Raw genomic sequence first — 26,726 nt, 5'->3', positions numbered from 1 at the left:
GCGTAGTTGAGTCAGCGTTTGAGTCAGCGTAGTTGGGTCAGCGTGTTGGGGGCAGTCAGCGCAGTTGGAGTCAGCGTAGTTGGAGTCAGCGTAGTTGGAGTCAGCATAGTTGGAGTCAGCGTAGTTGGAGTCAGCGTAGTTGGAGTCCGCGTAGTTGGAGTCCGCGTAGTTGGAGTCAGCGCAGTTGGAGTCCGCGTAGTTGGAGTCAGCGCAGTTGGAGTCAGCGTAGTTGGAGTCAGCGTAGTTGGAGTCAGCATAGTTGGAGTCAGCGTAGTTGGAGTCAGCATAGTTGGAGTCAGCATAGTTGGAGTCAGCGCAGTTGGAGTCAGCATAGTTGGAGTCAGCGTAGTTGGAGTCAGCATAGTTGGAGTCAGCGTAGTTGGAGTCAGCTTAGTTGGAGTCAGCGTAGTTGGAGTCAGCGTAGTTAGAGTCAGCGTAGTTGGAGTCAGCGCAGTTGGAGTCAGCGCAGTTGGAGTCAGCTCAGTTGGAGTCAGCGCAGTTGGAGTCAGCGTAGTTGGAGTCCGCGTAGTTGGAGTCAGCGTAGTTAGAGTCAGCTCAGTTGGAGTCAGCGCAGTTGGAGTCAGCGTAGTTAGAGTCAGCGTAGTTGGAGTCAGCATAGTTAGAGTCAGCGTAGTTGGAGTCAGCGTAGTTGGAGTCAGCGTAGTTAGAGTCAGCGTAGTTGGAGTCAGCGTAGTTAGAGTCAGCGTAGTTGGAGTCAGCGTAGTTGGAGTCAGCGTAGTTAGAGTCAGCGTAGTTGGAGTCAGCTCAGTTAGAGTCAGCGTAGTTGGAGTCAGCGTAGTTAGAGTCAGCGTAGTTGGAGTCAGCGTAGTTGGAGTCGGCGTAGTTAGAGTCAGCATAGTTGGAGTCAGCGTAGTTGGAGTCAGCGTAGTTAGAGTCAGCGTAGTTGGAGTCAGCTTAGTTAGAGTCAGCGTAGTTGGAGTCAGCTCAGTTGGAGTCAGCGTAGTTAGAGTCAGCGTAGTTGGTGTCGGCGTAGTTAGAGTCAGCACCGCCATCGCAGACACAGGCAGTCCCAGAGATGAAGGTGCAGGTAGATCAGGCACCAGTGCAGTAAGCCTCATGTGATGCTGCTCTGAACTTCTTGCAGAGACTCTGCCTTCAGTTTCCACGACGTTGCATATTGATTGGAATAAACCTCTTGTTGTTCTTTTTCTACTCCACTACAAGATGGAGGAGGAGACGCAGATGGAGACGACTCCGTAGGTAGGCAAGTTCCAGGTAGCACAGGCCATTCAGATAGGGGCAGATGGAGACATCTCCGTAGGTAGGCAAGTTCCAGGTAGCACAGGCCATTCAGATAGGGGCAGATGGAGACGACTCCGTAGGTAGGCAAGTTCCAGGTAGCACAGGCCATTCAGATAGGGGCAGATGGAGACAACTCCGTAGGTAGGCAAGTTCCAGGTAGCACAGGCCATTCAGATAGGGGCAGATGGAGACGACTCCGTAGGTAGGCAAGTTCCAGGTAGCACAGGCCATTCAGATAGGGGCAGATGGAGACGACTCCGTAGGTAGGCAAGTTCCAGGTAGCACAGGCCATTCAGATAGGGGCAGATGGAGACAACTCCGTAGGTAGGCAAGTTCCAGGTAGCACAGGCCATTCAGATAGGGGCAGATGGAGACAACTCCGTAGGTAGGCAAGTTCCAGGTAGCACAGGCCATTCAGATAGGGGCAGATGGAGACGACTCCGTAGGTAGGCAAGTTCCAGGTAGCACAGGCCATTCAGATAGGGGCAGATGGAGACGACTCCGTAGGTAGGCAAGTTCCAGGTAGCACAGGCCATTCAGATAGGGGCAGATGGAGACAACTCCGTAGGTAGGCAAGTTCCAGGTAGCACAGGCCATTCAGATAGGGGCAGATGGAGACAACTCCGTAGGTAGGCAAGTTCCAGGTAGCACAGGCCATTCAGATAGGGGCAGATGGAGACGACTCCGTAGGTAGGCAAGTTCCAGGTAGCACAGGCCATTCAGATAGGGGCAGATGGAGACGACTCCGTAGGTAGGCAAGTTCCAGGTAGCACAGGCCATTCAGATAGGGGCAGATGGAGACAACTCCGTAGGTAGGCAAGTTCCAGGTAGCACAGGCCATTCAGATAGGGGCAGATGGAGACGACTCCGTAGGTAGGCAAGTTCCAGGTAGCACAGGCCATTCAGATAGGGGCAGATGGAGACAACTCCGTAGGTAGGCATGTTCCAGGTAGCACAGGCCATTCAGATAGGGGCAGATGGAGACAACTCCGTAGGTAGGCAAGTTCCAGGTAGCACAGGCCATTCAGATAGGGGCAGATGGAGACGACTCCGTAGGTAGGCAAGTTCCAGGTAGCACAGGCCATTCAGATAGGGGCAGATGGAGACGACTCCGTAGGTAGGCAAGTTCCAGGTAGCACAGGCCATTCAGATAGGGGCAGATGGAGACAACTCCGTAGGTAGGCAAGTTCCAGGTAGCACAGGCCATTCAGATAGGGGCAGATGGAGACGACTCCGTGGGTAGGCAAGTTCCAGGTAGCACAGGCCATTCAGATAGGGGCAGATGGAGACAACTCCGTAGGTAGGCATGTTCCAGGTAGCACAGGCCATTCAGATAGGGGCAGATGGAGACGACTCCGTAGGTAGGCATGTTCCAGGTAGCACAGGCCATGCAGATAGGGGCAGATGGAGACAACTCCGTAGGTAGGCAAGTTCCAGGTAGCACAGGCCATTCAGATAGGGGCAGATGGAGACGACTCCGTAGGTAGGCAAGTTCCAGGTAGCACAGGCCATTCAGATAGGGGCAGATGGAGACGACTCCGTGGGTAGGCAAGTTCCAGGTAGCACAGGCCATTCAGATAGGGGCAGATGGAGACAACTCCGTAGGTAGGCAAGTTCCAGGTAGCACAGGCCATTCAGATAGGGGCAGATGGAGACAACTCCGTAGGTAGGCAAGTTCCAGGTAGCACAGGCCATTCAGATATTGGCAGATGGAGACAACTCCGTAGGTAGGCAAGTTCCAGGTAGCACAGGCCATTCAGATAGGGGCAGATGGAGACAACTCCGTAGGTAGGCATGTTCCAGGTAGCACAGGCCATTCAGATAGGGGCAGATGGAGACAACTCCGTAGGTAGGCAAGTTCCAGGTAGCACAGGCCATTCAGATAGGGGCAGATGGAGACAACTCCGTAGGTAGGCAAGTTCCAGGTAGCACAGGCCATTCAGATAGGGGCAGATGGAGACAACTCCGTAGGTAGGCAAGTTCCAGGTAGCACAGGCCATTCAGACAGATGACACGGTGAGGAAACATCCATCAGGCCCGATCGGCGTTCGGTCATAAGAGAGAGTTCTAATTTGCTTTTCCCCCATAAGTTCACAAATTATTAAAATTAGCTTGCTAAAGATAAATCAAATCAAATAACATATTAAATCGCAACTCTTGGTCCTAGACTTGGCGCTCCGGTACTGCTTGCCGTGCGGTAGCAGAGAGAACAGTCTATGACTAGGGTGGCTGGAGTCTTTGACAATCTTTAGGGCCTTCCTCTGACACTGCCTGGTATAGAGGTCCTGGATAGCAGGAAGCTTGGCCCCAGTGATGTACTGGGCCGTAGGCACTACCCTCTGTAGTGCCTTGCGGTTGGAGGCTGAGCAGTTGCCATACCAGGCGGTGATGCAACCAGTCTCGATGGTGCAGCTGTTAAACCGTTTGAGGATGCCAAATCTTTTCTCCTGAGGGGGAATAGGTGTTGTGTCATGCACTTTTCATGACTGTCTTGTTGTTCTTGGACCATGTTAGTTTGTTGTTGATTTGCGCGGTCCTCCTTTTCCTGTAGTCAACAATCATCTAGCCACCTCATTCCTGTAATCCTCCACTAGCAAACAATTGCCGCATTGGATCTCCGGATTGTCAATAATGTCCCGGACACTAGCTTCTACAGCGCTGGAAACGTTCGTTAGCTATTCCAGACGAAACGGTCTCCATTGAAACCTAGCTAGCTAGTTGGCTAATTGGTAGCAGGTGTTGACACAAACACTTATGAAGAAAATAGGCTGACGCAACAGGTTGTGGCGCAGGAGTTATCCGAATTTCTGACAGGAGTTTGTGACAGCAAATTACTTGGTGAATGATGCTATGATTCTACGGTATGTAAAGTTTCACCTCTCTACACATCTCTCCACTCAATTCCATTTAGCTCCTCTCAGCTCCATTCAGCTCCTCTCAGATCCATTCAGCTCCTCTCAGCTCCACTCAGCTCCACTCAGCTCCTCTCAGATCCATTCAGCTCCTCTCAGCTCCATTCAGCTCCTCTCAGATCCATTCAGCTCCTCTCAGATCCATTCAGCTCCTCTCAGATCCATTTAGCTCCTCTCAGATCCATTCAGCTCCACTCAGCTCCTCTCAGATCCATTCAGCTCCTCTCAGATCCATTCAGCTCCTCTCAGCTCCACTCAGCTCCACTCAGCTCCTCTCAGATCCATTCAGCTCCTCTCAGCTCCATTCAGCTCCTCTCAGATCCATTCAGCTCCTCTCAGATCCATTCAGCTCCTCTCAGATCCATTCAGCTCCTCTCAGATCCATTCAGCTCCTCTCAGATCCACTCAGCTCCTCTCAGATCCACTCAGCTCCTCTCAGATCCATTCAGCTCCTCTCAGATCCATTCAGCTCCTCTCAGATCCATTCAGCTCCTCTCAGAGCTCCACTCATCTCCACTCAGCTCCAATCAGCTCCACTCAGCTCCACTCAGCTCCACTCAGATCCATTCAGCTTCACTCAGATCCACTCAGATCCACTCAGCTCCACTTAGCGCCACTCAGCTAAACTCAGCTTCACTCAGATCCGATCAGATCCACTAAGAACCACTAAGATCCACTCAGATCCACTCAGCAGCTATTAGTTCCAGTAATGGGGCCTCCCATTAGATCCTTACAACTAGGGCAGTGTTCCAAATGGCACCATATTCCCTATAGAGTGCACTACTTTCGAGCAGGGCCCATAGTAATGCACTAAAGAGAGTATAGGGTGTCTACTGTCAGAACAGGACGTTCATAAATAATAAAAACCTTTCCGATCAGACAGCCAGCTCTTACTTCTTACACCAAAAATGTTGTAATTGTTAATCTCTTAGTGTGAAACAAAAACAGTTCTCCTCAATGTCTTGACTTGATCACAACATTCCAGCCTGCAGCTCTGAGAGAGAGAGAGAGAGAGAGAGAGAGAGAGAGAGAGAGAGAGAGAGAGAGAGAGAGAGAGAGAGAAGAGAGAGAGAGAGAGAGAGACAGAGAGACACAGAGAGAGACAGAGAGACAGAGAGAGACAGAGAGAGAGACAGAGAGAGAGATAGACAGAGAGAGAGAGAGACACACACAGAGAGACACAGAGAGAGAGACAGAGAGAGAGAGGGAGAGATAGACACAGAGAGAGAGACAGAGAGAGAGAGACACAGAGAGAGAGACACAGAGAGACACAGAGAGAGAGACAGAGAGAGAGAGACACAGAGAGACACAGAGAGAGAGACAGAGAGAGAGAGGAGAGAGAGAGAGAGAGACAGAGAGAGAGAGGGAGAGAGAGAGAGAGAGAGAGAGAGAGAGAGAGAGAGAGAGAGAGAGAGGAGGGAGAAATAGAATGTCAGAAATCAGTTCACTATAATTGAAGAATCCATAGAATCTAACCACTTCTGGGAAAATTGGAAAACACTAAACAAACAACACAAAGTGGAAAAAGCAGCTTCCATCTTTTTGCCCCCGATAACTGCTGTGGGATATACATAAACAACAACCTTGGGTTAAATCCTCTGCATTATCATTAACAGTGGACTTCTACATTTCTTTAGTGAAAACAATGTACTACCAAATGAACGTACGGCAGACCAAGTATTCACCCTAATTGACAAACAAACAAACAGAAAACAAAGGCAAAAGTGCTGAAAGTGTTGATTTTAACCAATAAGAAATCAATGCAAAGTGGGGTTGTGGGAAAAACATATGACATGATAAAATCCATGTACACAAACAACAAGTGTTTGGTTACACGTTTCTTCCCAGAGGGCCGTGGGGTGAGACAGGGATGCAGTTTGAGCCCCACTCTTCAACATATATATCAATGAATTGGCGAGGCCACTAGAACAGTCTGCAGCACCCGGCCTCATCCTACTAGAATCTGAAGACAAATGACGATTGTTTGCTGATCTGGGGCTTCTGTCCCCAACCAAGGAGGGCCTACAGCAGCACCTAGATATTCTGCACAGATTCTGTCAGACCTGAGACCTGGCAGTAAATAAGTAAGACAAAAATAATAGTGTTCCAAAAATGGTCCAGTCGCCAGGACCACGTATACAAATTTCACCTAGACACCGTTGCCCTCGAGCACACAACAAACTATACCTAGCTCGGCCTTAACATCAGCGCCACAGGTAACTTCCACAAAGCTGTGAATGATCTGAGAGACAAGGAAAGAAGGTCCTTCTACGCCATCAAAAGGAACATCAAATTTGACATCCCAATTAGGATCTGGCTAAAAATACTTGAATAATTTATAGAACCTATTGCCCTTTATGGTTATGAGGTCTGGGGTCCGCTCACCAACCAAGAATTCACAAAATGGGACAAACACCAAATTGAGACTCTGCATGCATAAATCTGCAAAAACATCCCCTGTGTACAACCTAAAACACAAAATAATGCATATCAGAATTAGACCGATACCCACTAATGATCAATATCCAGAAGAGAGACTAAATTCTACAACCCCCTAAAAGGAAGTGATTCCCAAACCTTCCATAACAAAGCCATCACCTACAGAGAGATGAACCTGGAGAAGAGTCCCCTAAGCAAGCTGGTCCTGGGGCTCTGTTCACAAACACAAACACACCCCACAGTGCCCCAGGACAGCAACACAATTACACCCGACCAAATCATGAGAAAACAAAAAAATAATTAAATTACTTGACACATTATAAAGAATTTACCAAAAAACAGAGCAAACTAGAATGCTACTTGGTCCTAAACAGAGAGTACACATTTACATTACATTTAAGTCATTTAGCAGACGCTCTTATCCAGAGCGACTTACAAATTGGTGCATTCACCTTATGACATCCAGTGGAACAGCCACTTTACAATAGTGCATCTAAATCTTTTTAGGGGGGTGAGAAGGATTACTTACCCTATCCTAGGTATTCCTTGAAGAGGTGGGGTTTCAGGTGTCTCCGGAAGGTGGTGATTGACTCCGCTGTCCTGGCGTCGTGAGGGAGTTTGTTCCACCATTGGGGGGCCAGAGCAGCGAACAATTTTGACTGGGCTGAGCGGGAACTGTACTTCCTCAGTGGTAGGGAGGCGAGCAGGCCAGAGGTGGATGAACGCAGTACACAGCGGCAGAATACCTGACCACTGTGACTGACCCAAACTTAAGGAAAGCTTTGACTATGTACAGACTCAGTGAGCATAGCCTTGCTATTGAGAAAGGCCGCCGTAGGCAGACCTGGCTCTCAAGAGAAGACAGGCTATGTGCACACTGCCCACAAAATGAGGTGGAAACTGAGCCACACTTCCTAATTCCTAACCTCCTGCCAAATGTATGACCATATTGGAGACAGACATTTCCCTCTGATTACACAGACCCACAAAGAATTTGAAAACAAACCCAAATGTTGATAAATACTAGCACTCCATCACAGCAGTACGATTTGTGACCTGTTGCCAGAAAAAAGGGCAACCAAATGAAGAACAACACTATTGTAAATACAACCCATCTTTATGTTTATTTATTTTCGTTTCATGCTTGAACTATTTGCACATCTTTAAAAACACTAAAAAACAACATAACATATGAAATGTCTCTATTCCTAATGTTTACTGATCATTTTTGATTGTTTATTTCACTTTTTTTGTATTATCTATTTCACTTGCTTAGGTAATGTAAACATATGTTTCACCTGTCGATAAAGCCCTTTGAATTTAATTAAATTGAATGATAGAGACTGTAATGTGAAGTACAGCAAGCAGAGAGGTTTTGTCCCTAATGACACCCTATTCATTAAAGTGGCCATGGGGCTCTGGTCAAAAGTAGTGCAGGTATATAGGGAATAGGGTGCCACTTGGGAAGCATTTTACTCTCTACCTCCAACCTCCTCCACCTTCCTACTCGTCGTCGTCCTCCACCTCTCTACCTCCAACCTCCACCATCTTACTCTCCTGCTCCAGCCTCTCTCACTTCTCCTCTCCTCCTCCTTCACCCTCTCTCCCTCCTCTCGCTATCTGTACTCCTCCTCTCATCATCCTCTCTCTCTCTCCTCCTCTCCCTCTCCGTCCTCCTCATCTCCCTCCTCATCTCCCTCCTCTTCTCCCTCCTCCACCCTCTCTCCCTCCTCCTCCTCTCCCTCCTCCACTCCTCCACCGTCTCTCCCTCCTCCTCTCCTCTTCTCCTTCACCCTCTCCCTCCTCTTCTCCTTCACCCTCTCCCTCCTCTTCTCCTTCACCCTCTCCCTCCTCTTCTCCTTTACCCTCTCTCCCTCCTTCCTCTCCTCCTCTCCTCCACCGTCTCTCCCTCCTCTTCTCCTCCACCGTCTCTCCCTCCTCCTCTCCTCTTCTCCTTTACACTCTCCCTCCTCTTCTCCTCCACCGTCTCTCCCTCCTCTTCTCCTCCACCGTCTCTCCCTCCTCCTCTCCTCTTCTCCTTTACACTCTCCCTCCTCTTCTCCTTCACCCTCTCCCTCCTCTTCTCCTCCACCGTCTCTCCCTCCTCCTCTCCTCTTCTCCTCCACCGTCTCTCCCTCCTCTTCTCCTCCACCGTCTCTCCCTCCTCCTCTCCTCTTCTCCTTTACACTCTCCCTCCTCTTCTCCTCCACCGTCTCTCCCTCCTCCTCTCCTCTTCTCCTCCACCGTCTCTCCCTCCTCTTCTCCTCCACTGTCTCTCCCTCCTCCTCTCCTCTTCTCCACTCTCCCTCCTCTTCTCCTCCTGTCTCTCCCTCCTCCTCTCCTCTTCTCCTTTACACTCTCCCTCCTCTTCTCCTCCACTGTCTCTCCCTCCTCCTCTCCTCTTCTCCTTTACACTCTCCCTCCTCTTCTCCTCCACTGTCTCTCCCTCCTCCTCTCCTCTTCTCCTTTACACTCTCCCTCCTCTTCTCCTCCACCGTCTCTCCCTCCTCCTCTCCTCTTCTCCTTCACCCTCTCCCTCCTCTTCTCCTCTTCTCCTTTACCCTCTCTCCCTCCTTCCTCTCCTCCACTGTCTCTCCCTCCTCCTCTCCTCTTCTCCTCCACCGTCTCTCCCTCCTCTCCTCTTCTCCTCCACCGTCTCTCCCTCCTCCTCTCCTCTTCTCCTTTACACTCTCCCTCCTCTTCTCCTCCACTGTCTCTCCCTCCTCCTCTCCTCTTCTCCTTTACACTCTCTCCCTCCTCTTCTCCTTCACCCTCTCTCCCTCCTCCTCTTCTCCCCCACCCGTGTGTTGTAGATATACTAATATTTATTTAAAAATAGATTTGCAACAAATTAAATAAAGCTGTTCAATTGGAAGAGGAACCTATTGATATGTACGGTATGGTACATGGGGAACCTATTGATATGTACGGTATGGTACATGGGGAACCTATTGATATGTACGGTATGGTACATGGAGAACCTATTGATATGTACGGTATGGTACATGGGGAACCTATTGATATGTACGGTATGGTACATGGGGAACCTATTGATATGTACGGTATGGTACATGGGGAACCTATTGATATGTACGGTATGGTACATGGGGAACCTATTGATATGTACGGTATGGTACATGGAGAACCTATTGATATGTACGGTATGGTACATGGAGAACCTATTGATATGTACGGTATGGTACATGGGGAACCTATTGATATGTACGGTATGGTACATGGGGAACCTATTGATATGTACGGTATGGTACATGGGAAACCTATTGATATGTACGATATGGTACATGGGGAACCTATTGATATGTACGGTATGGTACATGGGGAACCTATTGATATGTACGGTATGGTACATGGGGAACCTATTGATATGTACGGTATGGTACATGGGGAACCTATTGATATGTACGGTATGGTACATGGAGAACCTATTGATATGTACGGTATGGTACATGGGGAACCTATTGATATGTACGGTATGGTACATGGGGAACCTATTGATATGTACGGTATGGTACGTGGGGAACCTATTGATATGTACGGTATGGTACATGGGGAACCTATTGATATGTACGGTATGGTACATGGGGAACCTATTGATATGTACGGTATGGTACATGGGGAACCTATTGATATGTACGGTATGGTACATGGGAATGCTTTGAATTGAAACTGAATCAGAGAGATGCAGAAGGCTGCCTTAAGCGATGTCATCGTCACTCAGAGAGAAGTTGTTAAGTGCCTTGCTCAGTGGCAGAACAGCAGAATTTTCCACCTTGGGGATTCAAACAAGCAACCTTTTGGGTTACCGTCCCAATGCTCTAACAGCTACATTACTGCCAGGCTACCTGCCACCCCTATGCTAATGATTTGCCTGTGTGTGTTTTGTGTAGGCGTACAGTGCCGTACGGTATGTCCAGCTACAGAAGCTCCCAGCGTGTACGTCGCTCCAGTGAGAGAGGAGGAGGAGGAGGAGGAGGAGGAGGAGGAGGAGGAGGAGGAGGAGGAGATGGAAGAGGAAGAGGAAGAGGAGGAGGAGGGAAGGAATCACAGCGCTGTGTGTGTGCAGAGCAGACAGACATAGAGTGCAGCAGATTCTGCATTGACAGGTTGGTACACACACACACACACCACACACCACACACACCACAGACAAGTCATGTTTTGACATAATTTCTTATTTCGTATTCCTCTGTGGCTGTAATGAAGAGTTTAGGACTAAGTACTACTCCACTGTACAACAGTATTGAAATTCAGATCACACACTCAACCAAGGCCTGTTTCAATGAGGATAGCAGACTTTAGAATGTCGTTTTCCTTCCGCCAATTGATTTAAGGCATGCACACACACACACACACACACACACACACACACACACACACACACACACACACACACACACACACACACACACACACACACACACACACACACACACACACACACACACACACACACACACACACACACACACACACACACACACACACACACACACACACAGACACTTATGTGGCTTTTATCAGATTTAAATGACAGATTTACAAAATTGTCTTCGATCATCAGCTAAAGCTGACAGGTCTAGGTCCTACCACATCAGCTATATATTCGATGGTTTTAGGCCCCATCAGGTCAACGGATTCACATATCCTATGTTACCTTTCAATTTCAGACACTTTTTTTCATATCACACTTGGATATTAACTGATTAGCCAACCTCTGAATGCTTTAGAGACAAGATTGGCTCTTTCATTCTGCTGTCAGTAAGTAGATCTATCTTCTACCCTGTCTTATCTGTCCAACACGACGCCTGCTGAGACATACTGCAGAGGCTTGTTGTGCATTCTCCTCCCTTGCCCTGCCTCTGGCAGTTAACTCAACTCAGTCAAAGATGTTAGAGACTATTCTATCCCAGACAGCTAGATAATAGAGACTATTCTATCCAGGACAGATAGAGACTATTCTATGCTAGAGACTATTCTATACCAGACAGCTAGAGACTATTCTATCCCAGACAGCTAGAGACTATTCTATCCCAGACAGCTAGAGACTATTCTATCCAGGACATCTAGAGACTATTCTATCCAGTACAGCTAGAGACTATTCTATCCCAGACATCTAGACTATTCTATCCCAGACATCTAGAGACTATTCTATCCCAGACATCTAGAGACTATTCTATCCCAGACATCTAGAGACTATTCTATCCCAGACATCTAGAGACTATTCTATCCCAGACAGCTAGAGACTATTCTATCCCAGACAGCTAGAGACTATTCTATCCCAGACATCTAGAGACTATTCTATCCCAGACATCTAGAGACTATTCTATCCCAGACATCTAGAGACTATTCTATCCCAGACAGCTAGAGACTATTCTATCCCAGACAGCTAGAGACTATTCTATCCCAGACAGCTAGAGACTATTCTATCCAGGACATCTAGAGACTATTCTATCCAGTACAGCTAGAGACTATTCTATCCCAGACATCTAGAGACTATTCTATCCCAGACATCTAGAGACTATTCTATCCCAGACAGCTAGAGACTATTCTATCCCAGACAGCTAGAGACTATTCTATCCCAGACAGCTAGAGACTATTCTATCCAGGACATCTAGAGACTATTCTATCCAGTACAGCTAGAGACTATTCTATCCCAGACATCTAGACTATTCTATCCCAGACATCTAGAGACTATTCTATCCCAGACATCTAGAGACTATTCTATCCCAGACAGCTAGAGACTATTCTATCCCAGACAGCTAGAGACTATTCTATCCCAGACAGCTAGAGACTATTCTATCCCAGACAGCTAGAGACTATTCTATCCCAGACATCTAGAGACTATTCTATCCATGACATCTAGAGACTATTCTATCCAGGACATCTAGAGACTTTTCTATCCAGGACATCTAGAGACTTTTCTATCCCAGACATCTAGAGACTATTCTATCCCAGACATCTAGAGACTATTCTATCCAGGACATCTAGAGACTATTCTATCCAGGACATCTAGAGACTATTCTATCCAGGACAGCTAGATACTATTATATTTAGGAGAGCGAGAGACTATTATATCCCAGACAGCTAGAGACTATTCTATCCAGTACATCTAGAGACTATTCTATCCAGGACATCTAGAGACTATTCTATCCAGGACAGCTAGATACTATTATATTTAGGAGAGCGAGAGACTATTATATCCCAGACAGCTAGAGACTATTCTATCCAGTACAGCTAGAGACTATTATATTTAGGAGAGCTAGAGACTATTATATCCAGGACAGCAAGATACTATTATATTTAGGAGAGCTAGAGACTATATGATTACAGACTGTAAGTGACTATTCTAATCGACCATTCTGTCTTTCCTCTCCCCAGGCAGAGGTTACGGTAGTCACCTGAACAGGAGAAACACATGTCCTGTGTCTACCTGCCCTAACACATCTTCAACCCGAGTACAACTACTGATACCTGCTACAGCAACAACTACAGACTGATACCTGCTACAGCAACAACTACAGTTCAACTACAGACTGATACCTGTTACAGCAACAACTACAGACTGAAACCTGCTACAGCAACAACTACAGACTGATACCTGCTACAGCAACAACTACAGACTGATACCTGCTACAGAAACAACTACAGACTGATACCTGTTACAGCAACAACTACAGACTGATACCTGTTACAGCAACAACTACAGACTGATACCTGCTACAGCAACAACTACAGTTCAACTACAGACTGATACCTGTTACAGCAACAACTACAGACTGAAACCTGCTACAGCAACAACTACAGACTGATACCTGCTACAGAAACAACTACAGACTGATACCTGCTACAGAAACAACTACAGACTGATACCTGCTATAGCAACAACTACAGACTGATACCTGCTACAGCAACAACTACAGACTGATACCTGCTACAGAAACAACTACAGACTGATACCTGCTACAGAAACAACTACAGACTGATACCTGCTACAGAAACAACTACAGACTGATACCTGCTATAGCAACAACTACAGACTGATACCTGCTACAGCAACAACTACAGACTGATACCTGCTACAGCAACAACTACAGACTGATACCTGCTACAGAAACAACTACAGACTGATACCTGCTATAGCAACAACTACAGACTGATACCTGCTACAGCAACAACTACAGACTGATACCTGCTATAGCAACAACTACAGACTGATACCTGCTACAGCAACAACTACAGACTGATACCTGCTATAGCAACAACTACAGACTGATACCTGCTACAGCAACAACTACAGACTGATACCTGCTATAGCAACAACTACAGACTGATACCTGCTACAGCAACAACTACAGACTGATACCTGCTACAGCAACAACTACAGACTGATACCTGCTACAGCAACAACTACAGACTGATACCTGTTACAGCAACAACTACAGACTGATACCTGCTACAGCAACAACTACAGACTTCAAACTACAACTGATACCTGTTACAGCAACAACTACAGACTGACTACCTGCTACAGCAACAACTACAGACTGATACCTGCTACAGCAACAACTACAGACTGATACCTGCTACAGCAACAACTACAAACTGATACCTGTTACAGCAACAACTACAGACTGATACCTGCTACAGCAACAACTAGAGTTCAACTACAGACTGAAACCTGCTACAGCAACAGCTACAGACTGATACATGTTACAGCAACAACTAGAGACTGATACCTGCTCCAGCAACAACTACAGACTGATACCTGCTACAGCAACAACTACAGACTGATACCTGCTACAGCAACAACTACAGTCCAACTACAGACTGATACCTGCTGCAGCAACAACTACAGACTGATACCTGCTGCAGCAACAACTACAGACTGATACCTGCTGCAGCAACAACTACAGACTGATACCTGCTACAGCAACAACTACAGACTGATACCTGCTACAGCAACAACTACAGTCCAACTACAGACTGATACCTGCTGCAGAAACAACTACAGACTGATACCTGCTGCAGCAACAACTACAGACTGATACCTGATACAGAAATAACTACAGTTCAAATTCAGACTGATACCTGTTACAGCAACAACTACAGACTGATACCTGCTACAGCAACAACTACAGTTCAACTACAAACTGATACCTGATACAGAAACAACTACAGTTAAACTACAGACTGATACCTGTTACAGCAACAACTACAGTTCAACTACAGACTGATACCTGATACAGAAACAACTACAGTTAAACTACAGACTGATACCTGTTACAGCAACAACTACAGACTGATACCTGATAAAAGCAACAACTACAGACTGATACCTGATACATCAACAACTACCAACTGATACCTGATACAGAAAAAACAACAGACTGATACCTGCTGCAGGAAGAATTGCAGTTCAAATTCAGACTGATAGTGGATAGAGCAACAACTACAGATCAACTACAGACTGGTACCTGCTACAGCAACAACTACAGTTCACCTACAGACTGATACTTGCTACAGCAACAACTACAGACTGGTACCTGCTACAGCAACAACTACAGTTCACCTACAGACTGGTACCTGCTACAGCAACAACTACAGTTCACCTACAGACTGATACTTGCTACAGCAACAACTACAGACTGATACCTGCTACAGCAACAACTACAGACTGATACCTGCTACAGCAACAACTACAGACTGATACCTGCTACAGCAACAACTACAGTTCAACTACAGACTATCAGTCAACGGAACAACATAACTACAGAGAGACAACTGGAAACCCTTGGCTTTTTAATGATATGTAGCGGAACAGTGTACACACATTTCTTCTGATATATAATGGATTTTTCATATAGCACCTGTTGCTGGACTGAATGCCTTGTTATGCAGCTGATGATATCTGCTAGAGGAATTGTATACCTCCAGAAAGAAACCTGAAAAACAAAGATGTCTAATATATAGCAGACCAGCGTATATATTTCCACCAGATATGTGGTAGTGAGCATTTCCTGTAACCGACCTATAGCCAGCTGACGTAATGACAACTACTACTTTAATGTAATGACAACTACTACTTTTTTTTTTTTGGGTCCACAACCCCAACAAGCTATAATATAATAATAATAATATATGCCATTTAGCAGACGCTTTTATCCAAAGCGACTTACAGTCATGTGTGCATACATTCTACGTATGGGTGGTCCCGGGAGTCGAACCCACTACCCTGGCGTTACAAGCGCCATGCTCTACCAACTGAGCTACAGAAGGAGGACTGGTTAGCTGGGGGAAAGGGAGAGACATCTTGGACTTAAAGGTCATTTGTCTGACCAGGAATGTCAGATCCAGGGAAGAACTCTGGCATATTGGAGCTGAAAGACCCTATACACGGAATATTAATCTGAGTGGATGGACTGCAAGCTCAGAGGTTTTACCAGGATACATAAGCACAAAGACTTTGTTCCTCTGTTTCCTTTACTCCTCTTGTTGGTGTAGATCTGTGCTCCTCTATGACTCCTGGTGTTGGTCTGTGCTCCTCTACTACTCCTGGTGTGGCTCTGTGCTCCTCTACTACTCCTGGTGTGGATCTGTGCTCCTCTACGACTCCTCTACGACTCCTGGTGTGGCTCTGTGATCCTCTACTACTCCTGGTGTGGATCTGTGCTCCTCTACTACTCCAGGTGTGGATCTGTGCTCCTCTACGACTCCTCTACGACTCCTGGTGTGGCTCTGTGATCCTCTACGACTCCTGGTGTAGATCTGTGCTCCTCTATGACTCCTGGTGTGGCTCTGTGCTCCTCTATGACTCCTGATGTGGCTCTGTGCTCCTCTACTACTCCTGGTGTGGATTTGTGCTCCTCTACTACTCCTGATGTAGATCTGTGCTCCTCTACGACTCCTAGTGTGGATCTGTGCTCCTCTACTACTCCTGGTGTAGATCGGTGCTCCTCTATGACTCCTGGTGTGGCTCTGTGATCCTCTACGACTCCTGGTGTGGATATGTGCTCCAATCACTCCACATCTTTTCAGACTGCTAGCTAATTTTTGTTGCTTACACAAATCATATAGAATGTGTTAGCTTCTGTTAGCTAACAATCACAAACTGTTTGCCTGGTTGAACGCACCCCTGGGGTTGATCTGTGCTCATCCAGAGATACAGTGAGACTGGCTAACCACTAATGACTAACCGCTGCGTTGGAAGTGGCTTTATAAACAGACTTGAAATGGAGGGATGGTGTCCCTTAATATAAAGTTTATATTTTCTTCCTGTAGAACACATACCAGAACTACATGCTGTGACCTGTAATTATATACGTATTCAATAGAAACCATATTATGTACCTATTGTATCTATTATATTCCAACACATGTCTTAACCAATAATGTCTCAAGTTATGAATGCCAGGACTTTACAAAATTAATTTCCATGTTTAAAAATGTACTAGTTATGTTCACTCTTAACTCACCAAAGCCACGTTTAGTTTAAACCAGATTACTGTTCACTAGGCAAAATTCTGGTAATTTTCCCCAAACCCTGGTTGGAATCCCCTAATCAGGCAGGAATAATCAGGTCATTCGGAATCCACTTACCAGAATTTTGGGAAAAACTGGTAATTTTGGCAAAGTTACTGGAACTTTTGGAAAATTATTGGAATTTTGAAAACCAAACCAGGAGTATGGATCCCCTCAGAAACTCTATCCAGGACCATGGATCCCCTCAGAAACTCTAACCAGGACCATGGATCCCCTCAGAAACTCTAACCAGGACCATGGATCCCCTCAGAAACTCTAACCAGGACCATGGATCCCCTCAGAAACTCTAACCAGGACCATGGATCCCCTCAGAAACTCTAACCAGGACCATGGATCCCCTCAGAAACCCTAACCAGGACCATGGATCCCCTCAGAAACCCTAACCAGGACCATGGATCCCCTCAGAAACCCTAACCAGGACCATGGATCCCCTCAGAAACCTAACCAGGACTACCCTCAGAAACCCTAACCAGGACCATGGATCCCCTCAGAAACTCTAACCAGGACTACCCTCAGAAACCCTAACCAGGACCATGGATCCCCTCAGAAACTCTAACCAGGACCATGGATCCCCTCAGAAACTCTAACCAGGACCATGGATCTCCTCAGAAACCCTAACCAGGACCATGGATCCCCTCAGAAACTCTAACCAGGACCATGGATCCCCTCAGAAACCCTAACCAGGACCATGGATCCCCTCAGAAACTCTAACCAGGACTACCCTCAGAAACCCTAACCAGGACCATGGATCCCCTCAGAAACTCTAACCAGGACCATGGATCCCCTCAGAAACCCTAACCAGGACTACCCTCAGAGTCGTCCATTTATTTCACTCTGATAACAGGAAATAACGTATTCCACACCAGGCTTCGTTAGTGCCGATATTATTATTGTTACAGATGCTGTCAAATATATTAGCACCCTTGCACTTTACAATGGAGCAGAATGTTCCGTTTCTTATTTTCAAAACTGGTTGAATGACTATTCATACTCTGTAGTCTCCTGCTACTTACTACAGGTGAGAAACATTACATTTAACCAGAATGACTGCCTCCAACCAAATTCATTTATATAAATTTAGTTCAGGTCATTTTTGAACTTTTTATTGAAAAAAAATCTCCATTTCATTATTGATCATAGGTAAATCAAACAATGCATGTATAAACACCAACAATTATTTTCAAGTTCAACTTGTTTTAGAAGAAATTGTAAATCATGCAAGGGTGAATATTTGACTGGACCGCATCTATAAGCATGACACGGTATATATCTTGACAAATTGATCCTACTAAAGCTCGGGTTGACTGCGGAAACTTCTAGTTCCCTTTTAAAAACTCATATGTAACTTTGAGACTAAGCTACGGGAGGTACTGAAATACCTTGTGTGAGTTTATATACTGTGTACTGATACACTGCTGTAATCTGCGTAACTTGCATGTTTGCGTTACTAACATGGGCTGCGTCCCAAATGACATCTGACCAGGGCCCCGTAGTTCTCCGGTCAACATTACGGCACTACACAGGGACTCGGATATCATTTGGGACACAAGCCATAGACATATTAGCTTGTTATAATTGTGTAGATTATGTAACATCTCTACGGGGAGATAAATACCATGTTCAACCAGACTATCAGACGTTTGTTTAAAACTAAATAAGACCAAATAACTACCAGCAGAAAAAGCATTCTAGATTGTCTTAGAAACATCCAACGGCCTTCAAAGATACATGTACAAGGAAACACTGAATCAGCTTTAATATTTCAGAGATTAATATTAATTAATATTAATATTTCAGATATTAATATTAATTAATATTAATATTTCAGATATTAATATTAATTAATATTAATATTTCAGGTTGTAGCTTCCATAATGTAATTGCCTGCATCATTTCTAATCCCCCCCCATATATATATTTTTTTTTTTGGGGGGGGGGGGTTAATGTATATATAAAATATATATATATTTTTTAAAATATGTTTTCCTTTGTTATTTTCCCCCCTAACCCTACCACCACCCCGCCCAATTAGTGGACAACAACACTGAGGCTTCTACTTCCAGCTTATACAGCACATTCAGAAAGTATTCAGGTCCCTTGACTTTTTCCACATTTTGTTACGTTACAGCCTTGTTTTATTTTTATTTTTATTATTTAAACGGAGCAAAGTAAAGAGAGATTATTGATGAAAACCTGCTCCAGAGAGCTCAGGATCTCAGACTGGGGCAAAGGTTCACCTTCCAACAGGACAACGCCCCTAAGCACACAGCCAAAACAATGCAGGAGTGGCTTCGGGGCAAGTCTCTGAATGTCCTTGAGTGGCCCAGCCAGAGCCTTGAACCCAATCGAACATCTCTGGAAAGACCTGAAAATAAATGTTCAGCGACACTCCCCATCCAACCTGACAGTGCTTGAGAGGATCTGCAGAGAAGAATGGGAGAAACTCCCCAAATACAGGTGTGCCAAGCTTGTAGCATCACACCCAAGAAGACTCAAGGCTGTAATCTCTGCCAAAGGTGCTTCCAACAAATTACTGAGTAAAGGGTCTGAATATTTATGTAAATGTGATATTTAAGTTTTTATTTGTAGTAAATTTGCAAACATTTCTAAAAAAAACACATTTTTGCTTTGTCATTATGGGGTATTGTGATGTCATTATCGGGTAATGTGATGTCATTGTGGGGTATTGTGATGTCATTATAGGGTATTGTGATGTCATTATCGGGTATTGTGTGTGAATTGATGAGGGGGAAAAAATAAATGTAATCCATTGTAGAATGTCTGTAAACGTAACAAAATGTGTAAAAAGTCAAGGGGTCTGAATACTTTCCGAAGGCCCTGTACATACTACAGTATATACATTTTACAGACGCAGTATATTTTATTTAGTTATCTTTTGTTTGTTTTTAGTCCCATCCTTCAGCTACCCTCAACCCCTCCCATCTATCTCTGAAGACCATCCAGTTTCTATTTGCCATTTATTTTTCAACTGTGCTGTTTCACAAAAGTTCTGAACATATATACAGCACCCAGAATTACAAATGACACCTGTATGTGAATCAAATAAAATGTTTGATGAGTTACTCATGTTTTCATTTCTTAATAATAATGTAATAATAATAATAATTTGCTAATTTGTTACAGTACAGTGAGACGGACAGGAATCAGCAGTAGCTACAGAACGAAAAACTAACCAGAACTTAGAGAAAACACAACAAACCCAGCAGTTCGTTCTATAGCCAAATCATTTCTTAAGACACCTGGGAACAATTTTGAGAGCCCTCAACTTCTGGCTGAAATTTAATCAAGTTAAATATCTTCGAGCTTATCCAATATTTGCTCTCTGTTTCAATAAGATTGGGAACTAGGCTACCGTCTGCCACAGAAGGATTCATCTCGTCCTTAAAGCATCTGGTTTGTTGTTGTTTTGGAATGTACCCTCAATGTGCCCTTCTAGCACAAAGCCAAGGAACGGCAGATATCATGTTTAAAACTCTATCCCTTTGTAAATTAACTGTCTAACTTTATGAGTTTATATGCTTGCAAATAGTCCACGTTTGCAGGTCTGCAAATAGTCCACGTTTGCTGGTCTGCAAATAGTCCACGTTTGCAGGTCTGCAAATAGTCCATGTTTGCAGGTCTGCAAATAGTCCACGTTTGCAGGTCTGCAAATAGTCCACGTTTGCAGGTCTGCAAATAGTCCACGTTTGTAAGATGTGAATAGTCCACGTTTGCTGGTCTGCAAATAGTCCACGTTTGCAGGTCTGCAAATAGTCCACGTTTGTATTGCTGAATCGTTCTGGTTTGTAGGACTGTATTTTCTATGTTTGTTGTTTCCTTGGAACTGAGATTTTTACCCCCTATGAATTTGACTGAAAGGATGCAGTGTCTGCAGAGCGTCCACGTTGGATACTGGCCCGTTTGTTGACTCTGCAAGGTGTCTAAAGCAGGGATGCTGGCCCATGTTGACTCTGCAAGGTGTCGAGAGTGTTCCACAGGGATACTGGCCCATGTTGACTCTGCAAGGTGTTGAAAGGTCTCCACAGGGATACTGGCCCATGTTGACTCTACAAGGTGTCTGCAAATAGTCCACGTTCCAAATAGGGATGCTGGCCCATGTTGACTCTACAAGGTGTTGAAAGCCTTCCACAGGGATGCTGGCCCATGTTGACTCTACAAGGTGTCAAAGGCTGTTCCACAGGGATACAGGCCCATGTTGACTCTACAAGGTGTTGAAAGCGTTCCACAGGGATACTGGCCCATGTTGACTCTACAAGGTGTTGCAAAGCGTTCCACAGGGATGCTGGTCCATGTTGACTGTAATAAGGTGTTGAAAGCGTTCCACAGGGATACTGGCCCATGTTGACTCTACAAGGTGTTGAAAGCGTTCCACAGGGATACTGGCCCATGTTGACTGGTCTACAAGGTGTTGCTGGTCTGCGTTCCACAGGGATGCTGGTCCATGTTGACTCTACAAGGTGTCTAAAGCGTTCCACAGGGATGCTGGCCCATGTTGACTCTACAAGGTGTCGAGAGTGTTCCACAGGGATACTGGCCCATGTTGACTCTACAAGGTGTCGAAAGCGTTCCACAGGGATACTGGCCCATGTTGACTCTACAAGGTGTCGAGAGTGTTCCACAGGGATACTGGCCAAAGATGTGATGTTGACTCTACAAGGTGTTGAAAGCGTTCCACAGGGATGCTGGCCCATGTTGACTCTACAAGGTGTTGAAAGTGTTCCACAGGGATACTGGCCCATGTTGACTCTACAAGGTGTCGTAAGTTTCCACAGGGATACTGGCCCATGTTGACTCTACAAGGTGTCGGGAGCGTTCCACAGGGATACTGGCCCATGTTGACTCTACAAGGTGTCTAAAGCGTTCCACAGGGATGCTGGCCCATGTTGACTCTACAAGGTGTTGAAAGCGTTCCACAGGGATACTGGCCCATGTTGACTCTACAAGGTGTTGAAAGCGTTCCACAGGGATACTGGCCCATGTTGACTCTACAAGGTGTCGAAAGCGTTCCACAGGGATACTGGCCCATGTTGACTCTACAAGGTGTCTAAAGCGTTCCACAGGGATGCTGGCCCATGTTGACTCTACAAGGTGTTGAAAGCGTTCCACAGGGATACTGGCCCATGTTGACTCTACAAGGTGTTGAGAGCGTTCCACAGGGATACTGGCCCATGTTGACTCTACAAGGTGTTGAGAGCAGGGATACTGGCCCATGTTGACTCTACAAGGTGTCGAGAGCGTTCCACAGGGATACTGGCCCATGTTGACTCTACAAGGTGTTGAAAGCAGGGATACTGGCCCATGTTGACTCTACAAGGTGTTGAAAGCGTTCCACAGGGATACTGGCCCATGTTGACTCTACAAGGTGTCGAAAGCGTTCCACAGGGATACTGGCCCATGTTGACTCTACAAGGTGTCTAAAGCGTTCCACAGGGATACTGGCCCATGTTGACTCTACAAGGTGTCGAAAGCGTTCCACAGGGATACTGGCCCATGTTGACTCTACAAGGTGTCTAAAGCGTTCCACAGGGATGCTGGCCCATGTTGACTCTACAAGGTGTTGAAAGCGTTCCACAGGGATGCTGGTCCATGTTGACTCTACAAGGTGTCGAGAGTGTTCCACAGGGATGCTGGTCCATGTTGACTCTACAAGGTGTTGAGAGTGTTCCACAGGGATACTGGCCCATGTTGACTCTACAAGGTGTCGAGAGTGTTCCACAGGGATACTGGCCCATGTTGACTCTACAAGGTGTCTAAAGCGTTCCACAGGGATACTGGCCCATGTTGACTCTACAAGGTGTCGAAAGCGTTCCACAGGGATGCTGGCCCATGTTGACTCTACAAGGTGTTGAAAGCGTTCCACAGGGATACTGGCCCATGTTGACTCTACAAGGTGTTGAAAGCGTTCCACAGGGATACTGGCCCATGTTGACTCTACAAGGTGTTGAAAGCGTTCCACAGGGATGCTGGCCCATGTTGACTCTACAAGGTGTCTAAAGCGTTCCACAGGGATGCTGGCCCATGTTGACTCTACAAGGTGTCGAAAGCGTTCCACAGGGATACTGGCCCATGTTGACTCTACAAGGTGTCGAGAGTGTTCCACAGGGATACTGGCCCATGTTGACTCTACAAGGTGTCTAAAGCGTTCCACAGGGATACTGGCCCATGTTGACTCTACAAGGTGTCTAAAGCGTTCCACAGGGATACTGGCCCATGTTGACTCTACAAGGTGTCTAAAGCGTTCCACAGGGATACTGGCCCATGTTGACTCTACAAGGTGTTGAAAGCAGGGATACTGGCCCATGTTGACTCTACAAGGTGTCTAAAGCGTTCCACAGGGATGCTGGCCCATGTTGACTCTACAAGGTGTGGAAAGCGTTCCACAGGGATACTGGCCCATGTTGACTCTACAAGGTGTTGAAAGCGTTCCACAGGGATACTGGCCCATGTTGACTCTACAAGGTGTCGAAAGCGTTCCACAGGGATACTGGCCCATGTTGACTCTACAAGGTGTCTAAAGCGTTCCACAGGGATACTGGCCCATGTTGACTCTACAAGGTGTTGAAAGCAGGGATACTGGCCCATGTTGACTCTACAAGGTGTTGAAAGCGTTCCACAGGGATACTGGCCCATGTTGACTCTACAAGGTGTTGAAGTGTTCCACAGGGATACTGGCCCATGTTGACTCTACAAGGTGTTGAAAGCGTTCCACAGGGATACTGGCCCATGTTGACTCTACAAGGTGTCGAGAGTGTTCCACAGGGATACTGGCCCATGTTGTCTCTACAAGGTGTCGGGAAGCGTTCCACAGGGATACTGGCCCATGTTGACTCTACAAGGTGTCGGGAGCGTTCCACAGGGATACTGGCCCATGTTGACTCTACAAGGTGTCGGGAGCTTTCCACAGGGATACTGGCCCATGTTGACTCTACAAGGTGTTGAAAGCGTTCCACAGGGATGCTGGTCCATGTTGACTCTACAAGGTGTCGGGAGCGTTCCACAGGGATACTGGCCCATGTTGACTCTACAAGGTGTCTAAAGCGTTCCACAGGGATACTGGCCCATGTTGACTCTACAAGGTGTCGAAAGCGTTCCACAGGGATGCTGGCCCATGTTGACTCTACAAGGTGTTGAAAGCGTTCCACAGGGATACTGGCCCATGTTGACTCTACAAGGTGTTGAGAGCGTTCCACAGGGATACTGGCCCATGTTGACTCTACAAGGTGTTGAGAGCGTTCCACAGGGATACTGGCCCATGTTGACTCTACAAGGTGTTGAGAGCGTTCCACAGGGATACTGGCCCATGTTGACTCTACAAGGTGTTGAGAGCGTTCCACAGGGATACTGGCCCATGTTGACTCTACAAGGTGTCGAGAGCGTTCCACAGGGATACTGGCCCATGTTGACTCTACAAGGTGTTGAAAGCGTTCCACAGGGATACTGGCCCATGTTGACTCTACAAGGTGTCGAAAGCGTTCCACAGGGATGCTGGCCCATGTTGACTCTACAAGGTGTCGAAAGCGTTCCACAGGGATACTGGCCCATGTTGACTCTACAAGGTGTTGAGAGCGTTCCACAGGGATACTGGCCCATGTTGACTCTACAAGGTGTTGAAAGCGTTCCACAGGGATACTGGCCCATGTTGACTCTACAAGGTGTCGAGAGCGTTCCACAGGGATACTGGCCCATGTTGACTCTACAAGGTGTTGAAAGCGTTCCACAGGGATACTGGCCCATGTTGACTCTACAAGGTGTCGAGAGCGTTCCACAGGGATACTGGCCCATGTTGACTCTACAAGGTGTTGAAAGCGTTCCACAGGGATACTGGCCCATGTTGACTCTACAAGGTGTCGAGAGCGTTCCACAGGGATACTGGCCCATGTTGACTCTACAAGGTGTCGGGAGCTTTCCACAGGGATACTGGCCCATGTTGACTCTACAAGGTGTCTAAAGCGTTCCACAGGGATGCTGGCCCATGTTGACTCTACAAGGTGTCGGGAGCGTTCCACAGGGATACTGGCCCATGTTGACTCTACAAGGTGTTGAAAGCGTTCCACAGGGATACTGGCCCATGTTGACTCTACAAGGTGTCGGGAGCGTTCCACAGGGATACTGGCCCATGTTGACTCTACAAGGTGTTAAAGCGTTCCACAGGGATGCTGGCCCATGTTGACTCTACAAGGTGTCTAAAGCGTTCCACAGGGATACTGGCCCATGTTGACTCTACAAGGTGTTGAAAGTGTTCCACAGGGATACTGGCCCATGTTGACTCTACAAGGTGTTGAAAGTGTTCCACAGGGATACTGGCCCATGTTGACTCTACAAGGTGTTGAAAGCGTTCCACAGGGATACTGGCCCATGTTGACTCTACAAGGTGTTGAAAGCGTTCCACAGGGATGCTGGCCCATGTTGACTCTACAAGGTGTTGAAAGTGTTCCACAGGGATGCTGGCCCATGTTGACTCTACAAGGTGTTGAAAGCGTTCCACAGGGATGCTGGCCCATGTTGACTCTACAAGGTGTTGAAAGCGTTCCACAGGGATGCTGGCCCATGTTGACTCTACAAGGTGTCGGGAGCGTTCCACAGGGATACTGGCCCATGTTGACTCTACAAGGTGTTGAAAGCGTTCCACAGGGATACTGGCCCATGTTGACCCCAATGCTTCCCACTGTTGTGTCAAGTTGGCTGGATGTCCTTTAGTTGGTGGTTCATTCTTGATACACACGCCGGAAACTGTTGAACGTGGAACACCCAGCATTGTTGCAGTTCTTGACACAAACCGGTGCGCCTGGCTCCTACCACCTTACCAAAGGCACTTAAATCTGTTGTCTTGCCCATTCACCCTCAATGACACACATACACAATCAATGTCTCAGTTGTCTCAAGGCTTAAACATCCTTCTTTAGGATTCTTTAACCATGTCTCCTCCCCTTCAACTACACTGATTGATGTGGATTTAATAACTGACATCAATAAGGGATTCATAGCTTTCACCCGGATTGACCTGGTCAGTCTATGTCATGGAAGGAGCAGGTGTTCTTAATGTTTTGTACACTCAGAGTATTTTGGACTTTTCGGTTATTTTCCGGCAAAAAGGTGTCGGTTGGGAAGCAGACTGAACCAGGTTTTCCTCAAGAATTGTGCCTTTGCTCTATTCTCTGTTCTCTCTTTTTATCCACAATTAAAATAAGCTGTTAAGATTTAGGGTGTTATACTTGAAGATGTTATTTTTATAGTTTAGGAAGGATGCCTGTATCTTTGTAGTGACTAGGTGTATTGATACACCATCCAACGTGTAATTAATAACTTCACCAAGCTCAAAAGGATATTCAATGTCTGCTTTTTCTGTATTTTTACCCATCTACCAATAGGAGCCCTTCTTTGCGAGGCATTGGAAAACCTGACTGCTCGACTGAGGGACCGTACAGATAATTGTATGTGTGGAGTACAGAGATGAGGTAGTAATTCAAAAATGATGTTAAACACTATTATTGCACACAGAGTGAGTCCATGCGACTTATTAAGTGACCTGTT

At 46.3% G+C, this 26,726-nt stretch overlaps 1 protein-coding gene and 3 long non-coding RNA genes across 28 annotated transcripts in view; 3 read left to right on the top strand and 1 right to left on the bottom strand.

Annotated features, from left to right (window-relative positions):
* Positions 1 to 10,586, top strand: part of LOC127910540 (endothelin-3) — a gene marked incomplete at its 3' end in the record, with an annotated part of 82,983 nt that extends 72,397 nt beyond the window's left edge. The window contains exon 3 of the mRNA XM_052474588.1: positions 10,523 to 10,586. Coding sequence (XP_052330548.1) covers positions 10,523 to 10,586 — 64 coding nt within the window. The remainder of the gene's footprint in view (positions 1 to 10,522) is intronic.
* Positions 1,299 to 3,340, top strand: LOC127910505 (uncharacterized). Its single transcript, XR_008075134.1, has 3 exons — positions 1,299 to 1,968; positions 2,213 to 2,334; positions 3,067 to 3,340. It is a non-coding gene; the product is annotated as an uncharacterized LOC127910505 (long non-coding RNA).
* A 2,509-nt stretch (positions 10,587 to 13,095) lies between the features above and the next one.
* LOC127910504 (uncharacterized) lies at positions 13,096 to 20,251 on the bottom strand. Of its 12 annotated transcripts, XR_008075127.1 has the most exons (5): positions 17,670 to 20,251; positions 14,158 to 17,614; positions 13,767 to 14,056; positions 13,651 to 13,708; positions 13,417 to 13,563 (listed from the first exon to the last, which is right to left on the bottom strand). It is a non-coding gene; the product is annotated as an uncharacterized LOC127910504 (long non-coding RNA). The 12 variants fall into 12 exon arrangements; XR_008075130.1 differs by adding an exon at positions 13,096 to 13,233 and having other exon boundaries at positions 13,477 to 14,056; XR_008075132.1 differs by lacking the exon at positions 13,417 to 13,563 and adding an exon at positions 13,096 to 13,233 and having other exon boundaries at positions 13,564 to 14,056.
* A 1,359-nt stretch (positions 20,252 to 21,610) lies between these two features.
* LOC127910503 (uncharacterized) lies at positions 21,611 to 26,499 on the top strand. Of its 14 annotated transcripts, XR_008075110.1 has the most exons (9): positions 21,611 to 21,700; positions 22,044 to 22,235; positions 22,990 to 23,085; positions 23,134 to 23,229; positions 23,511 to 23,654; positions 24,272 to 24,367; positions 24,656 to 24,751; positions 25,519 to 25,758; positions 25,807 to 25,832. It is a non-coding gene; the product is annotated as an uncharacterized LOC127910503 (long non-coding RNA). The 14 variants fall into 14 exon arrangements; XR_008075120.1 differs by lacking the exons at positions 21,611 to 21,700; positions 22,044 to 22,235; positions 23,134 to 23,229; positions 23,511 to 23,654 and adding an exon at positions 21,838 to 21,900; XR_008075121.1 differs by lacking the exons at positions 21,611 to 21,700; positions 22,044 to 22,235; positions 23,134 to 23,229; positions 23,511 to 23,654 and adding an exon at positions 22,479 to 22,605.
* The last annotated feature ends 227 nt before the right edge of the window (positions 26,500 to 26,726 follow it).

The sequence above is a fragment of the Oncorhynchus keta genome, chromosome 21 (genome assembly GCF_023373465.1).
Source record: "Oncorhynchus keta strain PuntledgeMale-10-30-2019 chromosome 21, Oket_V2, whole genome shotgun sequence".
NCBI lineage: Eukaryota > Metazoa > Chordata > Actinopteri > Salmoniformes > Salmonidae > Oncorhynchus > Oncorhynchus keta.
This window is presented reverse-complemented; position numbering and strand designations above follow the sequence as displayed.